This window comes from Falco cherrug, chromosome 3, assembly GCF_023634085.1.
Source record: "Falco cherrug isolate bFalChe1 chromosome 3, bFalChe1.pri, whole genome shotgun sequence".
Lineage (NCBI taxonomy): Eukaryota > Metazoa > Chordata > Aves > Falconiformes > Falconidae > Falco > Falco cherrug.
In genome coordinates this window covers 28238467-28256955 of record NC_073699.1, presented here as the reverse complement: position 1 = coordinate 28256955, position 18489 = coordinate 28238467, and the positions used below count along the sequence as shown (strand labels likewise).

The 18489-nt window shown below is 40.0% G+C and overlaps 1 protein-coding gene across 1 annotated transcript in view; it reads left to right on the top strand.

Moving 5' to 3' along the window:
• BAALC (BAALC binder of MAP3K1 and KLF4) overlaps positions 1 to 18116 on the top strand; it is a 29249-nt gene extending 11133 nt beyond the window's left edge. Inside the window, exons 2-3 of the mRNA XM_055706344.1 lie at positions 10312 to 10481; positions 14027 to 18116. Of these exons, the coding sequence (XP_055562319.1) occupies positions 10312 to 10481; positions 14027 to 14131 (275 nt within the window). The 3' untranslated portion in view covers positions 14132 to 18116. The remainder of the gene's footprint in view (positions 1 to 10311; positions 10482 to 14026) is intronic.
• The last annotated feature ends 373 nt before the right edge of the window (positions 18117 to 18489 follow it).

Here is an 18489-nt window from a genome sequence, read left to right as displayed (position 1 = left end):
TTCTGTCTTTGTACATTTCATCTGAATATTGTCTTCACACTGCAACTGTCATTCTTGTAATCTGCTAGTATTTCCCAGGTGGGCCATCAGAATTGTTTCAAGCACTTGCAGTGCTAGAAGTATGAATTTCTATCACTTGCATAAAGCTGGTGCCGGAGTGCCTTCTGAGTGTTTATGCTATCTGTGGAAAAGATGAAACAAGATTCATGGATTTATCTAGCAGATTGTTAACAGCTGATGGCAGTAGGTTTTAACACAGCTACTGTTCGCATTTTAGGATGAACACTAAATTTGAGTGATAACTTTTTCACCTGCATACAGGTATCTCAAGCCAAAGCATTTTATGGCCACAGTTATACTGTGAGGCAGTTAAGTCATCAGTATCCTTTCATATATTCATAGACTGTAAGGCTGGAAATGTCACCTGGCCATACAGCCCACTGGTCTTTCCTGAATTAATTCCCATATGGAGCATACCTTTGGGACATTCAAACTTGATTTACAGCTTTCCAGTGGCTGACATTTTGCCTAAGCCCTTGTGAGTTAGGCCAGTAGCTAATCACTCATTGTTAAAATACATGTCCAATGTCTTACCTGGAACCTTTGGTTTCAATTTCCAGCTGCTGAACCTTGGTAAGAGAAACTGAAGAGTCATTTCACCTCGTTTCATGTACATGTAGATGCTTTTCATAAGGATTTCTGTTTAGTCTGCCTAAATATTTTTGCTGCTCCTCCGTAAGAAATGATACTATCTACTCATCTTAAAATTCCTTTTGTGGTTAGCTAGGTAATGAGAATGATAATAATACTTTCCATTTCTGTGTTGGAAATTAGTCTAAAACATAATGAGTGATGTTTCATTACTACAACCCGAAGGAGAAGGAAAGATCATGTGAACGTCTACAGATCTGAGCCACTGTTCAGAACCTGTCTTCAAGCAGGGTAGGTGCAGTTGTGGGAAGGATGGCTGAGAGAGGACCAGCACTCTGCTGCTTGTCTTCCATCTCGCACAGTGCTTTCCTGTAATGGGAACTTCTTTCTTTGTATCATGAGGAAAGGGTCAGACAGGAATGGAGCCAAAAGCAAGCGCCTTTGGAAAACAGGCTGACTCGACTTAGTTTGGACATCCATGATGTAAGGTACTGTGCATGGGAGGGTACATATTTAAGGTGAATTTTTCATGGGCAGTACTGAAACAGCCTGCATCTTTGCATGATCCCAAAAAGCACTTTGGAGGTTTGCTATTTGTTATGTTAGTTTTTCCCTTTGGAGGAATGAGTGATCTGTTTCTGGCACATCATGTGGCACTGGTAAGTAACCCATTCTGTCTCGTTTTTTTCCCCAGACATAAAATGTACTCAGCCTTCAACATTTTCAAAAATGTTGCCAATTCTTATTTCACAATATAGTGAAAATTCAGGTTTTTTCTTTCCAGTTACTAAAATTTTCCATCAAGCTCTGTTGTCTTTCTGCCATTAAGTCTTTCCCTAGCACCCTGGTTACAATTCTTTCAAGTTTACCTTTCCTTGCTGGTGACACCAACTCCCCCTTATTCTGCTTCTGGAGACTATTTTCCGTGTAGCATCGTCTGTCTTGAGTCTTGAAATGATCACACATTGTTAAAGAGCGTTGCAGTGTGCTTTTCCTATTTGGAATAAGTTACATATTCACCTTTCATTTCATAGATGTGGTTGCAACGTTTTAAAGTCTGTTTACAAGACAGCACTACCATGATTCTGTATCATGATATGAAATCAAAATATACCGATATGCAAGGATTTAGCATCTGCCTGTACCTGGGAAATTAGGCCATGTAAGGAATATCAAGGTTTGCAGCTTTCATGCTGCCCTTTTTTCTGTTCTACTTGTCTGCTAGAATATTTGAATACTCTGTAGCGGAAATCTTCATATTATTTTCATAAATATGATCAGACTTTCAGAGCTATTTATGCTTACTTATGCATGCACATGTTAAATGCCAGTTTTTAAATCTTTTAGAAATTCCTGTTATCTAACAAAAAGGAGCCTCTTGCCTCATTTCAAAACAGCAATGGTAAATGCTCAGAAATGAAGTGGTAGGAAATAGGAAAACAAGCAAACCTGACAGCCAAAACTGTCACAAGATGTAGCGCTTGGTTTCCCAGTTTTGCTGGGACTCCAATGTGCATATAGTCATTTAAAAGCATTAAATGTATTCATTGTGAGCCAGTCGTTTTAGTACTGGATTAGACATTTAATACCATAATCCTACAGAAGAACATAATTCCATAAGGCTCCCAAATGTGGCAAAACCATGGCCAGATCAGGATCTCAGTGTCTGATTCGCATTCTGCTATTAGCTATTGTCTGAGTCTGGCCATCTTGCATAATAGAGAATTTCCTCTTATTTATCACCTACTTCTCTCAGTGCTGAAAGTAAAGCAGATACCTTCTAAACAGAGAACGAAGAGGCTGTTCATGCTGTAGGGTGAGCGGGGTTCAAGTAAGCATCCCATGGAAGTCGGGTGGCAGGCACCCAGCTCCCCGCTCCCCAGGGTGGGCTGCGCGCTGGGGCATGGCTCAGCCCTGCCTGGCGGCAGTGACGACACTCCAGCCATATGTCGGGGGCTTCATGTAAGGAGGACAGATCTCCTCCCTCTGCCTTTTCCCCAGCCTGTGGGGGAACCATTTCTGTGGCACCTGGAAAGAGAGAATCCACAGAATTTTGATGGCCAATAGAGAATCCGTAGAAGATGCAAATACGTTTGTTTTGTTTTGCTTCGCTGTCTAAAATTCATATTGCATTGGAGTACAGATAGATCATTCTGGATTCTCTGAATGTCTAGGCAGCAAATCTATTGTATTGGCTGATTCAATAAATACAAAACATTGTTTCTGATGGCATTTTCCTGCTGCAGCAGGTCCTCCCTCTGCAGAACTTCTGGATCCTTCATCCTGGCTTACAAACCTGCTCTGCTATGTCTGAAAGTTTCTAAATTCTTTCTTGTTAGGCAAAAAAGCTATTGCAGATTTCCTGAACATCTGGCCTTATCCCTGAGACTACTGCTTTGGAGAAAATGACTAAAACCTGACTTGTGCCACAGACTCTACTCCATTAATTTTTGATAGGATTCATACTAGGTGTTACTTCTGCAGTAGCGTTATGTACCAGCACTCAGGCCCACAGCTGTGTAGATTTCCCAAACGCAAATAGTTTCAAATTGGAAAACAGGTATAGAAAACAGCTATTTCAGTACTCTTTATACTTATTATCACTCTGTAGCATTAAAAGCAAGAAACTCAGTAACTGCTGTAGTTTAACCCCAGCTGGCAACTAAGTACTATACAGCCACTTCTCACTCCACCCTGCCCCAGTGGCATGGCGAGGAGAATCAGAAAAAAGGTAAAACTCACCAGTTGAGATAATAATTTATTAATTGAAATAAAATAAATATTAATGATGACAATAGCAGTTGTAATGAAAAAGAGAGAGAAGGAAAGAGGAATAAAAACCCAATGGGGGAAAAAAAACCCAAGTGATGCCCAATATAGTTGCTCACCACCCACTGACCGACGCCCAGCCAGTCCCCCAGCAGCGATCGGCAGCCCCCGGCCAAGTCCCCCCAGTTCATATACTGAGCATGAGTTCTATGGTATGGAACATCCCTGTGGCTAGTTTGGGTCAGCTGTCCTGGCTCTGCTCCCTCCTGGCTTCTGGTGCACCCGCTCACTGGCAGAGCATGGGGAACGGAAAAGTCCTTGACGCAGAGCAAGCACTACTCAGCAACAACTGAAACACCAGGGTGTTATCAACATTGTTCTCATACTAAATCCAAAACACAGCACTGCACCAGCTACTAGGAAGAAAATTAACTCTATCCCAGCCAAAACCAGGACAGTAACAAATACATACTTCCTCTGGAAGCAACTGCCTGTTGTGGTAACGTTGCTCAGTCATCTTTACTGTGAGTTTTCTCAGAGTCATTGTTACAGTGCAGTTTCTTATCATGCAGGCATTTTCTAAAACAACATCCTATGCATTATTCATGAGACAACAGCCACGATGATAAATAAAAAAGGGTGTTGCTGAACCAGAAAATTGAACCTTACTGGTTTGTTCCAAATATAGGAATTTAGCATGCTAATTGGCAGCTACCCACTTTAAACAAATACGTGCTTGTTATTCAATAGCAGAGCATGGCACAGCACCGGGCCCACAATACTGCCTCAGGTCTGTATTTGGGTCAGAATTCATGTCCAATTTTGGTCATTAGCTGCTCCTTTAAAATCAGGTAGGAGAATACTGTGGCAAGCACATGGGGAATAATTTTCTCCACAAAGGTCTGATCCTTTTGGCTAAAATTAACTTTGCCTCTGGACTGCAAGGCTTTGTAGCCCTCCCAAGTTTCTTGACAGCATTAGTTGTTGCATATTGCTGGGTTTTGCTAGTCACAGAACATTTCAGTTCATCTTGAATCTTACTAAGATATTGCTCTTTGGATGAGGTCTATGCAGAGATCCAGGCAGACCTACCTTTATGCTATCAGTGGTTTGAGAATTTTCCATAGTCCTGATAACTAAGGGCTACCTCTAAATGTCACAATCTGGTTCCTTTCTCTGATTCTTGAACATTAGGAAATATATATTAGCTTTGTAATACATAGATAAGGTCTAGCAAAAAGCCTTGAGGAAGTCATACCTTTATCTTTTGCCATGAACAAACCTGCCCCTCCTGGTTCTTTTTTTCCTGTCTGTCTGTGCCAGCTGTCAGTCCATGATGCTATTTTGTTTTTCACTCCAGTTTTACTTTCACAATCTGAATTAATTATGTCATTTCCCCCCTCTTCTTATCATCCTTATTTCCTTACTAAAATATAGTTAGAAAGAGTTAAATACGAAGAATAAAAATTTCCTCCCCTCTTTATAAGATGCTCTCATAAAGGGTCATTTGAATTCTCAGGTGTAACCAGTCTGTATGAAGAACTACAGCAGCGTCTATGCATTGTTTATCCTTGGTTTTGTTATCCCTAGTGTTGTCATTATAATAGAAGAAATCAGAAATACAAGTTTAATGTCTAAAATTTCCATTCTGCATTTTAAATTTCCTTTGACTTCTCTGTGATGAACATCCTATTTACTAAAATGATTCTTTTTAAAACTTCCTTAGACTGCTGCCTCCCTGCTTTTTTTTAAAGGTTATAAAATATGACTTAATCATGCTTTATTTTTAACGGACATAAGCTTGCAAATCCATGAGCAAATTTCAGGCTGCTATTTTAGGTATGTATCTTCTAAATTACTAAATACCTGAGGGATGCTGCTGTCTGGGAATTTCTGAAAACTTTTTCAAAATTTAGAAATTACTAGAATGGCAGACACAAGAACACATGCTAGAACATACTAAGAGGTCTCATCAAACATGGTAGGAGATGGGACCTGGTGACTTGCTCCTAGAGAAGTGAGGTGCAGCCTGCCAGGAAGATAAGTGAGGCAGGGAGGGAGATGTTGAGAAAGAGAAGTTAGGGCATAAGTATGCTACAGCCAGCAGAGAAAAAAGGGCATCACAGACAGTATTTCTCTGAATGCACTATTTTAATCAGATTTCCATGGTATTTTGAAACTGAAAGATGCCTCTAAACAGTACAGAACAGTTTACTGCCTACAATTCTGTTTTGAAGGAACCTTCTGTTCTTTACAAAATGGTCATGTCCTACCTGGGATTAATACTTGACTTACTAGTCTGAAACACAAAGAATCATGATGATAACAACTATGGTTAATTAATAGAGACAATTTTAGAGAATTAAGGTAACAAGCATTGACGTGTTCTGAGTCTTCCTTCTAAAAACTGTTCTTTGTGTTTGCTTGGGCACACTGAATTTTTCATTACATTTACAACAGAGAGAGTAGGATGTTATCCCAGAAAGGCTGGAAAAACTTGATTTCTTACTAGTAGTCTGAATATTCAACATTAGAATCTTGTACTTATGAGTAGCAGCAGTTCTTGGAGGGTTAATTTTATTTATACTGTTTATATGAGCTGCATAAAAGTACCAGTGCCTTGGTTTTTGTATTAGCAGTGACAATTGTCATGTTCTATTCTCTTTGTCCTCTTCTAGGAGTTTGTATTATGTTTAATATGCCTGTTGTTCTCCACACAGGACACATATTTCAGACAGATTTGTCCTGTCTTGCTAGTCTTCACACTTATATCAAGATGCATCTGATTTTAGGTAGTTTTCTGTTCATTACATATTGATAGAATCATAAAACTGTTCTTAAATGCCCTTCTTTTAAATTGTGGAACAGTTAAAACGTATCCAGATATGCTAGGGACGATTTTTAGTTTTGATTTGTAAAATTCAATAACTGGAGTTGGTTTTTGTCCATATCCAAATTTCCCCAAACTTTCAATTTTTTAGGAATTTTGTACAAAAGGCAGTATTTTAATGCCAGCATTTTGGTGGGGAAACAGAAAAACTTGGGCAAATTTGGTTTTTCAAAACCTATTCAAATTGTGCATGTGAAAATATACAAACTAAAAAATTACTCAAACAGCCATCATTTGGTATAAATCATCAAACTTTTTAGTGAAAGAGATTTTAGAAAAAAAGCTCCTTTGTATCAGTCAGTCATAACACATCTTACCCTGGATCAGCAGCTCTGGGACACTGTTTTTGCTGTAACACGAAGGGAATCTTTGGTGAATCGGGGCTAAATGTATGTCCCCTGATGTAGGGGTAGCTGGAAGCAATGTGAAGAAATCCTCCAAAGGATTTACACAGCTCAGCAGGGCAACTCGGTGAGGAGAACGAGTGTAGCTGGATGAGCGGGGTCTGGTTGGATTTTGTTTCATTGGATAGCGCACCAACCTAAGCTGCTTTCTGCTGCTTGTTTCAATTGTGCTACCTCCCAAGTTGTGCCAGTCCAACTGCTTGCGTCATTGGGCAATGAATAAAGTCTAGGGCTTGATTTCAGTTTAAAATAACCCTTTTTGTTCCTGATGCTGCTATAAAAGCATTCGTCAAACTGCAGCCTAAAGGATTTCTATTGGCTTGGTAAGAAAGGCAAGAGTTAGCTTGCCTGTGCAGCCTAGCAAGCCAGTGAAAAGGAAGGTGACAGTAGGCATTGCCAAGGGAGGACAAATTATTTTAAGCACATTACATACTGGAAAGATAGACTTGGATTTGTGAGCAATGGGGCTGCTGCTTGGGTATTCTCCGTGTGTCCATTGAAAGAGAATTTGTGCATGATCCTTGTAACTAAACCTGATTAGTTGCAATGAAATACCTGCCTCTTGTCTTGGGCAGTCCCCCAAACACCACCTAACCATTCTGGAGGGAAATGTCACCATCCTGTTGGTGGGTGTTTGATAATCACCCAGAAACTCAGGTTTTGGAAGTGGAACCATAAGAATATTCCAGGCTTGCCAGTTCATTTGCAAATAGAATACGTGTATTTGACAGAGCATTGTTCTGGGATCTGCTGTTTTTCCTGACCTCAGGAGGCCCACAGTCTTTTGGCAGGGGTTGTCCTGGCAGAGAACATGAGAATGAAAACAACATTACTGAACCCATTTGTTCAAAGTTCTACTGAAGCTCTACAGTGAAAGACCGAGGAGGTTATTTACTGAACCCATGCTGCGAGGTCGGTGTATCTCGACAGTCAGCTTGGTTTAAATGACACCGAGGCAAGAACCTGAGTACTGCCATCCTGCTAGCTTGCAAATTCCAGATTGTACAGAAGAAATTTAACTCTTATATTTTTGTGTACTGTGGCAAACCCTAAATACCAATGCAAAAATATTGGCTATTTTAAAAGCAACCATGTGTTCCTAATCTTTTTAACATCATCTCTGTTTTGGAATCAGCATTTTGTGTAATATATGTAGTCTATAACATAGGTGTCACTTTATGAATTGCCAACAAATCTCGTGCTCTTACTCTCATTACTCACGCATTTGCACTGTAATTTCTGCTCATACATAAAGAGCAAGTCGCTGAAGTCTTTAAACTGTTGCCCACTCTCTAAATCATCTATTTGCTAATGAAAAAGAAATCTAAAATAGTTTCTTAACTTCAGAATAGCAAACATATTCAGAATAAAATAAAAAAGCTTTTTGCACTAGTATTGGTGACCACTAGTTCACCCATACAAAAATATAATAGATAGTGGAAGGCTCAGATACTGATAACTGGTTCATTTCTGACAAGCATTGCAACAAAAGCCTCATCCCTGCAATGCAGAATGCAACAAGGATGCTTGGACTGCAAACTAACAGAGGACAAAGAATGAACCAGATATATTATTTTCAGTTTTGATATTTTCCATCAGCATCCAGAAATGGACTGATGTAAGAAAAACTGTTCTGTGCAAGACAAAAAGATGCAACACAATCTGATAAATGAACAATCGTGCTCAATAATAAAGTGGCTTTTCAGCTGACAGCTGTTTCAGCAGATAATTTGGTTAGAGACCAGATGGTGAAAAGCAATTCAGCAGGATGACTCCGCAGAAGGAAAACCTCGTAATTCATATATGTTTGAAATACCCAAGATTCAATTAATGGAATTAGTATGTAATGCCTAGAGCATTTTGCCTGTTCAAAGCTGTGCTCAAGCTTGTTTTCACAGCTCCAGTGCAAAGGTGAAGCAGTAGACTTCGGCATGACTCCTGGCTTTGGAGCTCTGACTCGCCCGTGGCTGTTTGCCCCTCCATCTCCCTGCCTGACAGCTGATTTTGTCTATGATATCAGTCTATGCCACTGCCTGTTCTGCACCAAGTCAGTTTTCTGCCGCTCCGCTGGCACTGTGAAGTGGTAGGAAGAGATAAGGCCTAAAACACGAGCAGGTGTGGACTTCGGGGAGATGCAGAGAGGTGAGGTTTACTCTTCTCTCACGGGAAGTTGCCTGTAGATTTTTAGATGGGAGAACAACATTAGTTTTTACATCTAGCAGAAAAAGGCCGTTTCCAAAGACTGAAGGTTTTGTTCTTGGCGTGTTTTTTGTTTTTTTGTTTTGAAATAAACTATAATGTAATATTTTCAAATTTCCACTGAGAATTTTTTCTACCAAAAAGTAGACCGTTTAGCATTGCTACTTACCACCACAAGTTAAACTGGCTTTGAAAAGCTCTAACACCATCTTCTGACTGCTCAGGGAAATGCAGTGACTGCTTTGTATTTGGACTCCTTAAATGTTACACAACTTTAGATATTTTCAGAATCAAGACTTTGAATATTTGGTTGAAGCTTTATTGATTTCAGTCATTGCTTTTGCTAGCTGCTACTGATACTGTTTTCTACTAACAAAGGAGCTTTTCTTACAGGTTTCTGGGAAAGAATTCAGGACTTTTCTTCCTTTTTAATAGCCTTAATACTGTGCTTGATTTCCCGCCTGATTCACGGCAGGTTTTGGTGACACAATGCACACTTCAAGCAGCAATGAATTGTCACCGATTTTCCTCATACTTACTTTTCACTTAGCATCTGTGACTCCTTGCTTACTCTTCCAGTTTTGATACCTACATTGCCAGTCAGTAAATCTGTTTTTTTTCTTTCTGAACACGAAGCTTGTTGCAAATGAGCTTTGCCAAAAATAACAGAGAGCTACAGTCATGCAGCCCGCTTGCTGTTTGTATTTGGATTTCAGGCCCAGTGTTGCAACCAGATGTTTAGTGCTCTGATTTTTGCTAATGCAATAAGATGAGAAAATTCTTTTAGGCTGGCTAATATCATGTTGCACAACGCAGGCCTTATCCACACAGCTAGAGCAGAAAGCCAGTTACTCATTTGTTGATTACTGATAGTTGAAACAGTATGAAATACATTTCTCCTGAATTTCTTCCCTCAACTTCTGATCAAAAAAAAAATAAATGTTCAATGCCACGAATACAGCAATCTGTCCATCCATATTGGTCTCATCTATCACGCTCACATCTAACCCCCTCGTTTCCCAGAACTGAAACAGCTTTAAGGGGAGCCTCTCTGGGTCCTTAGTTAAACCCTTGATCATGCAAGCAGCTGTGTGTGTGGAGAAGCCACTGGGGGTCTGCAGGTGACCAAAGGGCTACTGACATGCTCCACTCATTTATTGGTTTTCCATGTTTTCTGAGCTGGTGTTTCACGAGGCAGTGGCCTATAGGAGAAAGGCCAAATAATGAAAAGTGTGAAGATAGAGATGACAAAAGGAGGCAGACTGCTCTCACCGTAGTACTGTAACATGGCTTCCGTGACTTGTGCTATCACAAAGACGTGGTGCACTAGGGGGAAGTCAGAACCAGTTATAAATTGCTCCTCAGTATTAATTGCACAATTTCACCTGTCCCTACTAGGTATTCTGGAGGACGGGAAATCAGCTCAGACAGGTGTAACTACAGCATCAGCAACAGCTGGAATGCTGAACACCGAGAAGAGGAACACCTGTGGGTCTCAGTGTGCAAACCCCATGGTCCACGACACCGGAGCTACAATGCAGAGACAGAACGGCTTCAGGACAGCAGAGGTAAGAGTATAATTGTGTTCCTTGACACTCAGCACTAGCTTCAACCAGGTCAAACTTGTTTTTGTGACCATCTGCCTCGCTAAAGCCAAACTGTATTTAATGCCTTGGGATAAGAGAAAATGCCTGCAGCACAGCCATGGCATGGTGGAGACCAGAACCTCTGCCAATGCCTCATGCCCGAACAGCTGCAAAACTGATGTTTTATTCGACAACCTGAGTAACACACACACACTTGTTACAGCAAAAAAATCCCCACAGTTATTTTTTTCCAGCTCAGTCCAGCTGGGTCATGTATCGAGCAAACAGTTTAATTATCTGAAAGGGAATGGGTTTTTCCTTAATTGGTGTTTTGCTGAAATTATGTGGGCTACATGAACCCTGGTTCATTCAAAGCTGGATGCAAAGCCTGAAAAAGCCCATGGGAGTCTTCAGTAACCTCAGTAGGCTTTGGGTTAGATCCTCCCCACTTCTCCCTCTCACCTACATGTTGTATACGTTGTAGAAGGATCATCCAGTGCAACAATAATGTACGAACACCCAAGGCTCTGGGGCTAGGGCAAAGCCCACACTTCTCCTGTCCTAGCTGCCTACCTGCCTGTCTCTCACAGGTTTCCACCTGCTGCCCTGTTTGTGTAGCAGCTGCTGAGCTGCTGCAGACTAAAGTGATCAAAAAACTACAGCTAGTTTTACTACTTCTTTGGTTTCTCAGATAGGAAGACGTCTCAGCACAGTGTGTGGTGGAACTGCTAACCCCCCCATAAGAAGCTGTCCCCTCTTGGCAATCACATCCTTGAGAGACACAAATTTAAACCCAGGGGGACTGAGCAAATGAAAAAAGGAATTTGGATTGCACTTCACCCTGCATTTGCTAACAAACAACACATTGGTACATGTGTTTATTTTATACCTTCACTGTATTATCTTCTGTGCTGCTCTACTACAGAAGTATTCCCTGGTGACATGGATCCTGCTGTACCTTTCCACGAGATACTGCAGCTCCAGCTGTATAAGGGCACATTCCATCTGAGCAGCATGACATCTAGAGCCACAGGTCGGCTGTAAATGAAATACCTAAATGCCTGCCATAGCCACTAGCCCACAGAGAAAAATTAATTGCTCAGGCTGGATGTCATTGAACAGAACTAACATAATTATTAATCCAATTTGAAAAAGACTTGGCCACATTTGAGAAATAGTGTGTACCTGGCATATTGTTGGAGAAAATTGTCAGATTTTGTAAGCATTTGAAAAATTGCTTCTCTGTTAGGCTTACTAGATGGGCAAATTGCCACAGCATATTAGTAATGTGAGTGTTGACTGTAATGGGACTACTCAGTGAAGTATGGGTTCCTGACCTGGAGCCCTATGGCTTAGAATGTATCCTCCTGCCTTTTTCTAGCCAAGATACATTCAGTAATATATGTCTGTACCCTTGCAATCAGTGCAAAGAAAACTTCTCATAGTAAGTAGGGGCATTTATATTATTCTACACATCTAATGCAGGTTTATAAGAAAGGAAGGTAAAGCAGGGGGCTACAAAGATGGTTTGGGGACTGGAGCATCTCCCTGATAATGAAAGGCTGAGAGAGCTGGGCCTGTTTAGCCTGGAGAAGACTGAGAGGGGATCTTATCAATGCATACAAATACCTGAAGGGCGAGTTTCAGGAGGATGGCCCGGCTCTTTTCAGTGGTGCCCAGTGACAGGATAAGGGGCAACGGGCACAAACTGCAACACAGGAGGTTCCACCTGAACAGGAGGAAAAACCTCTTTGCTCTGAGGGTGACAGCACTGGGACAGGCTGCCCAGAGAGGGTGTGGGGTCTCCTTCTCTGGAGACATTCAAAACCCACCTGGATGCAACTCTGTGCAACCTGCTGTAGGTGATGCTTGTTTAGCAGGGTTTGGACTAGATGATCTCCAGAGGTCCCTTCAAACCTGACACTTCTGTGGTTCTGTAGGTGTCTAAACTTTGTATAGTCAAAAAAGCAATTAATTTTCCTACAGTGAAAGTGTAAGTTAGGCTCCAGCTCTGGTTTGACATTCTCAGTCTCTGTTTCTTCATTGACTGTTGAGGGGAGTGTAAGATGAGCAGGTTTCCAATTTAGACACCTAAAGTTTAGGTGCCTAGAGTTGAGAATGTGACTTTCCACCTCAGCTCAAAATGTGCCCATTTTATTTATCTGAATATTCACATTGAGTACAGTTTTTCTTTTATGCTGTCAAATGCAACGTGATGCAGCACACGGTACTCTCAGGAGATGTGGGTTCTGCCATCAGCCTGTGGGGTAGTAAGGGGTAAATTGCTTTACCTCTCTGTTTCTCAGTTTCTCAGATATCAAGCTCTAAAGTATCTGACTTCCTTACCCCGACCATCAGTTTTGTGACAGGGTACAATGTGTGGTGTCGAAAGTGAAAAGGTTTGACACAGGCTGGATCTGGGAAAAATTAGCATTGTCTCATGAGGGTAATGTCAAAACAACTCAGAAATAAAAGATGCTGATGATGAAAGGAGTCCTAATACCAGTGAAGGCAATAGAATGGTCAGGCACCCCAAAAGTAAAGGTGTACCCAGATAATGTCACTGGCTGACAATAACCTTGTTTGATTTTCACGATATGTGTAGTCTTTGGAGAGTCCTCGAGTGAACAGGACCACTAAGGGAGTAGATAGCAAAGGAGAAAGTGTATTCGGGCTGTAGTAAAACACAGCAGCAAATAAATACCAGGTTTTGCTCTCAAATAAATATGTACTTTCCACTCATGTCAGCGGAAGTTCACCAGACATTATTCCACCTGGCGTTGTTACCATGTGAATGATGCCTAATTTCCTTGGCATTCTTTACAGTTACAAATTGTCTCATGAAACACTAGAAATGCAATAATGAAACCCAGCTCGCTCAGTTCTGTGTCTCTGTCAGCCCAGTTCTGAGTGTCCTTTGCTAGACCTATCCAGTTTACTGCACAGTATAGTGCATTGCTTATGGCAATAAGCAGACAGACTAGGAGATGGAGAAGGATAATTTTAAATTAGGATTGCACTTGCATGCCTCACACAGACTGACTTTTTATAATATTTGGAAATAATCTGAAGAAACTCTGAAAAGTATATACTGTACTTGGGTCTTATATGCAGGCAGAACTAAGTGTTATTTGAAACTGTATTTCCACTTAAGAAACATAAGAGAAAATTCTGTCTCAGGTGAGTCATACTCAACTCCCAGTGACATCAAAAGGAACCTCTCGTTTCCACTTCTGGACTGAAACCAGATTTATTTGCTTCGCTTCTAGAATACACAAGTGCAGATACGATAATTGTAGCCGTGAGGGTTGATCCAAAGTCTACTGACATCCGCAGACTTTATAGCAGTTATAAAAGCTTATGTCCATGCTGAATATGAAAGTTGCTCCGCATCACAGTACTGCGTGAGGAATGCTAGAGGCATTCTCTTTATTAAGTAGAACTGTTTTCATAAATTGGGAGGTAATTGTCAATGACTCTTTATCCTGCCAGTGTAGAACTCACTGTACTGTTTAAAACTTTCACAGAGTAAATGGGACACACAGAAAATGTCCACAAAAGAAGTCAGCATTAATGTTACAAAAAGCATCAGACAAAGTGACAGAAGGAAAACAAAGAATTGTCTCAATTAACGAAGGAAATTGCGGGTGAGGATGGACCTAACAATGCTTCGCTGCACTTTAATTGTCATCAGTCGCTGGAAACGTGATGATCTCCAGATGTTCCATGTTGAATACGGCAGGCAGCTGCTGCCGAGTGCCTTCAGAAACATGTCTTGTAGAAACCGGCTGCAGACACTGTAAGATGTTCATTCGTTTAAAGGAGAGGCACTGCACAGACGTACGCCAAAATTCACGCCAGTTGGTTTATCACTAAGTCCTGTGTTATCTCCTTGTGTATGTCCTGTTCTGCATTGCTGTTGGGATGAGGCTGGATGATGAGAGGTACAGTTCATCGTGGTTTAAAACAGGAAATGAACACATGAATCTGCATTTTTAGTCATAAGGGGTTTCGAGTGTGTATACCCAAACCCATGGAGCTCATTTAAAGTACTTGCATTCATAAAACTCAAACCCAGAGATCTCACAGGTGGCTTCCACTAGATCTCTTTTAAACTATATATATTGGTTATATATAGTTAAGTCATATAGTAACCTTTCTATATACTAATCTTTTAATTACTTAGTTTGAATTTATTTTGTGTATTGGACAGAATTTAGCTCTTAAAACCAGTAAGATGCATATTGATCAGCCTTACTTGAAATTCCTAGTCTTAGCTGGGAGGTAGGGTTCTGGCTGCTTGGTTATTTTATACGTGCCCCTTTAATTATGTTGAGGCCCAGACTGATTTGGAAAAAAGCGATCATTAATATTACATGAAAATAACTCAAATTCTTAAAACCATATTCCAATGTCAGCTCCAAAAATTAACATTATTTGATCAGATATAGTTGATTTCCTGTGCAGAACTTATTTGATTGCAATGAAAGCATCCTGTATCATAGTACTCCACATTTTTCATACATATACAGCTAAAAGGAATATAAATGTTCAATGTAGTAAAGTCCAGGAATTAATTCAGTGTATTACTTCTTAATATAGGAGTAATAATATATATTCACTGGAACTTTGTACATTTATGAAGATAAAAGAGGTAAATTTATTTGCCTCCCCCATCAGACATGGATGAGTATCCTTAGAAGGCCACTAAAATAACTATTCAAGAGTAGTTCATAACAAACAGGTGGCGTTGGGGAGAAAATCCGTGTATGAACTGTAAGAAGTCCTTTTTACAGGTAAGTGAATAAGTATAAATAGAATTGTAGGACTGAATCCTAATTTATTCCATATTAGGATCATTTTAATAACTTGCTGCTAGGTGTGTGAGTACTTAATACTTTCCTTGGAGTACAAGTCTATGCAATAGGGAATTGTTTATTAATTATTCAGACAGAAAGGCAAACTGAAATCCAGAGTCAGTGTGATATTTTTGCATACAATAGCATATGTATAAGAATTATTTATTTTTAGATGCCCCAAAAAGGGGCAAAGAACTTGTGCTAAGCTTTGTGCAGGTCAGTGTGTTACGTGGTAAGTGATCTTGTGCTGCACATTTACATAGAAGAATGAGAAATGATTGCAGATAGCATCGTATGGGTAAGACAATGGCAGTCTGCACATGTCCTTCCAACTTGTGGCTTTCTGCCAACTTACTGGCAACATCATAGGACAGGAAGGGACTTGCCTCACTCTAACAATAAACAGTGGCTGTAGCAGCTCAGCAATATTAATTTAGAAGCGGCTAGCCATTGCTGGTGGCTGTGTACCCAGCTAATTGAAAGCACATGTTCAGGATTCTGCATTATTTCTGTAGAGCAGAAGATGAACCATTTAAGATCTGTGCCAAGGCTTGTAACGTGCTTCTGTTTCAGTGGATTTACTGGCAAAGAGAGTGCAGTATAAACCCATATGATACAGGGAAGCTACAGAGAGTGATTAACGATGCTGATGTGTGAAAAGGTAGAGGGGATTTTGAAGGAAGGTGAAGGAGAAGGTTCATTGTGTTTAAGTAGCTGTTCCACAGACAGTTGCCTTGGGTGGATACCGCATTAGGGTGACTAGATGCCAGAAGAAAGCAGACCTGGCAGTGAGATTATTTACTAGCTAAGAAATTATTTTCTAATGCTGCACTGACCAGATGCATCCAATGGCTTGGGTCACACAACAGAAGCACGCCTTCAGTGCTGCATAGTGCATTGGTATGAGAACCGGTCCTCGCTTTGTGTCAGCAGTCAGCAGGGAGGCAAGTTTTGAGTCTCGTATTCAGAGCATGAGATGTGACAGGATGGTTAGCAGCAGGCGGCCTTGCTACATAATTATCTGGGCAATACCATTGACCTTGTTTATGTTGACCACATCCCCCAGCAGGGTGGCAGCTGTGGAGTGGGGAAAGCTGGCTGCCCTGCGTGACCCCTCTGCCTGCTCGTGAGAACTTCACTGAGCTACTTCAAGATCCCATAAACTTGTTTATATCCTGAAACTTAACTTTAGGGCATTCAAATACTGGATCCAACTTCTGCGGTAAAAACCATGTCTAGTTACAAGCAACTTTATATATTCTTCACATGTAACACATTACTGTTCTTATTCTTGTTAGGTGGTAACTAAAAAGAAGTTACATTATGTCTTAGGTGAAGTCTTAGTTCTTGATGTGTAAGCTTCAAATTACCTTAATAAAACTAAGCGTGTGTTGTGGAAATACGGATTGTGCCTTTATACACAGATAAGGTTATAGTTGTGTTTTCTTTACTTTCCTTCTATAAGAGATAACTACCAGTAGAAACAACCAATTTTTTTATATCATAATATACCACTCTGTACAATTAAGAGTGACAGAATCTAGTCTATACTCCTTAAGTAAGTATAAAGTCCTGAAAATAGATTTCTGTGCTCGTTTTAGTAGAAGAAGCAAGTTCAAAGCATCATCTGGACATCTTCACTCCAGGTGGCCTTCCTAGGAGTGAAGAGTCTTATTTACAGGGTCTGTTCTTCGAGTAGCATCTTTCAAATATAAACAGCTCAAATACAGGAAACAAAATAGCCATGTTAGAAGACATAGCCTTTTAGACAAAGGACGTGTGGACATCTCTGTCTTGTTACATGACAGGATTTTTGAAATGTAATTTTCCCAAAAAAGATATTATGCCAGTTAATTTGTTTGATGTCCCTTGGCCGCACATGAGGATTTCTGCAGCTGCACTGAAACAACACGTTTCTGCTGGAATTATTTGCCAACATCTGGTGAGTTTTTATGATTTAACTGAGTTCAGGTTTTAAGCAGAAACGAACTTACTTTGTCCTGTTTCCATAATTTCAACACAATGTATAGATAGGATTTTCCTCTGATGTGTATATACATGTAAAATACATTTTCTTCCACTATGTGAGAAATGGAATCACTCAAAAGAAAGTGGACATTGGATAAAGAAGAGAGAGAATTTACAGTTACCAGTAGACATCATTAGGCAAATTCATCTTCTTAAATAGCCAGTGCAATTTTACCTTTCAGTATTTCTTCATGCTGTCCCTTACTCTTCCTTAAAGTATTTCATCATTTCATCATTACCATAGGACATCGGCTGGAATCACACAATTTTACCATGTGACAGAAACAATCTTGTACTGAAAGAATAGGAAAGTATAATTATTGTGTAAGCAATATATGACTACTGAGTTAAACATGCATTCTTGTTAGCTCAATAACTGAGTTTGCATACAAGACAGAAAACAGATATTTTTAATTTTCCTAGTATGTTCATAGTCATATATATTCATATGTGCATGTCTCTGCATGGTGTACATTGTAATGGCTTTAGTGTGTACTTCTGTTCTGCAGTTCTGGCATGTTTTTTCTGCAAACCTTTTACTTGTGTTTCTAATTCTGACACCCAAATGTAAAATGTTTCAATGTTTGAACTGAAATCTGTTTTATATGCCTTACGAGAAGAATGAGCTAAATAATTTGTGCACAGAAATGTTGTTTGAAAAAGCAGGGTTAGTTTTATTTGGAAATAATAAATCATCTATCTAAATTCAAACTAATTAACAGGAGCATTTTTGTACTCTGTTTTTATCTGCAAATTATTGAAGATTGACCTTGAACTTTAAAATTAAAATAAAAAAAAAATTAAAGTGTCTGTTACTCCATGCATTTTACATTCCTGTGCTTGTGTTTGATTCATCTTTAAGAGCTAAAAGCTAAGACCAAAAACTGTGAAGGTATAATGCATGGTTCCCACCTCCTCTCTTCAAGGAATCAGAATATTTCTGTATCTGATGTCCTCAGGCTGTGGCTCATGGACTGTGTGGTCACATCAAAGAAGCTAAAATACATATTTTGCCCATAAGAAATTGCTGCATTTGTCAAAGAGAGCTTATGAGGTCAACATGAGAGGAATTGTAGCTCTGTAATTATAAATGGGAGAGTTTG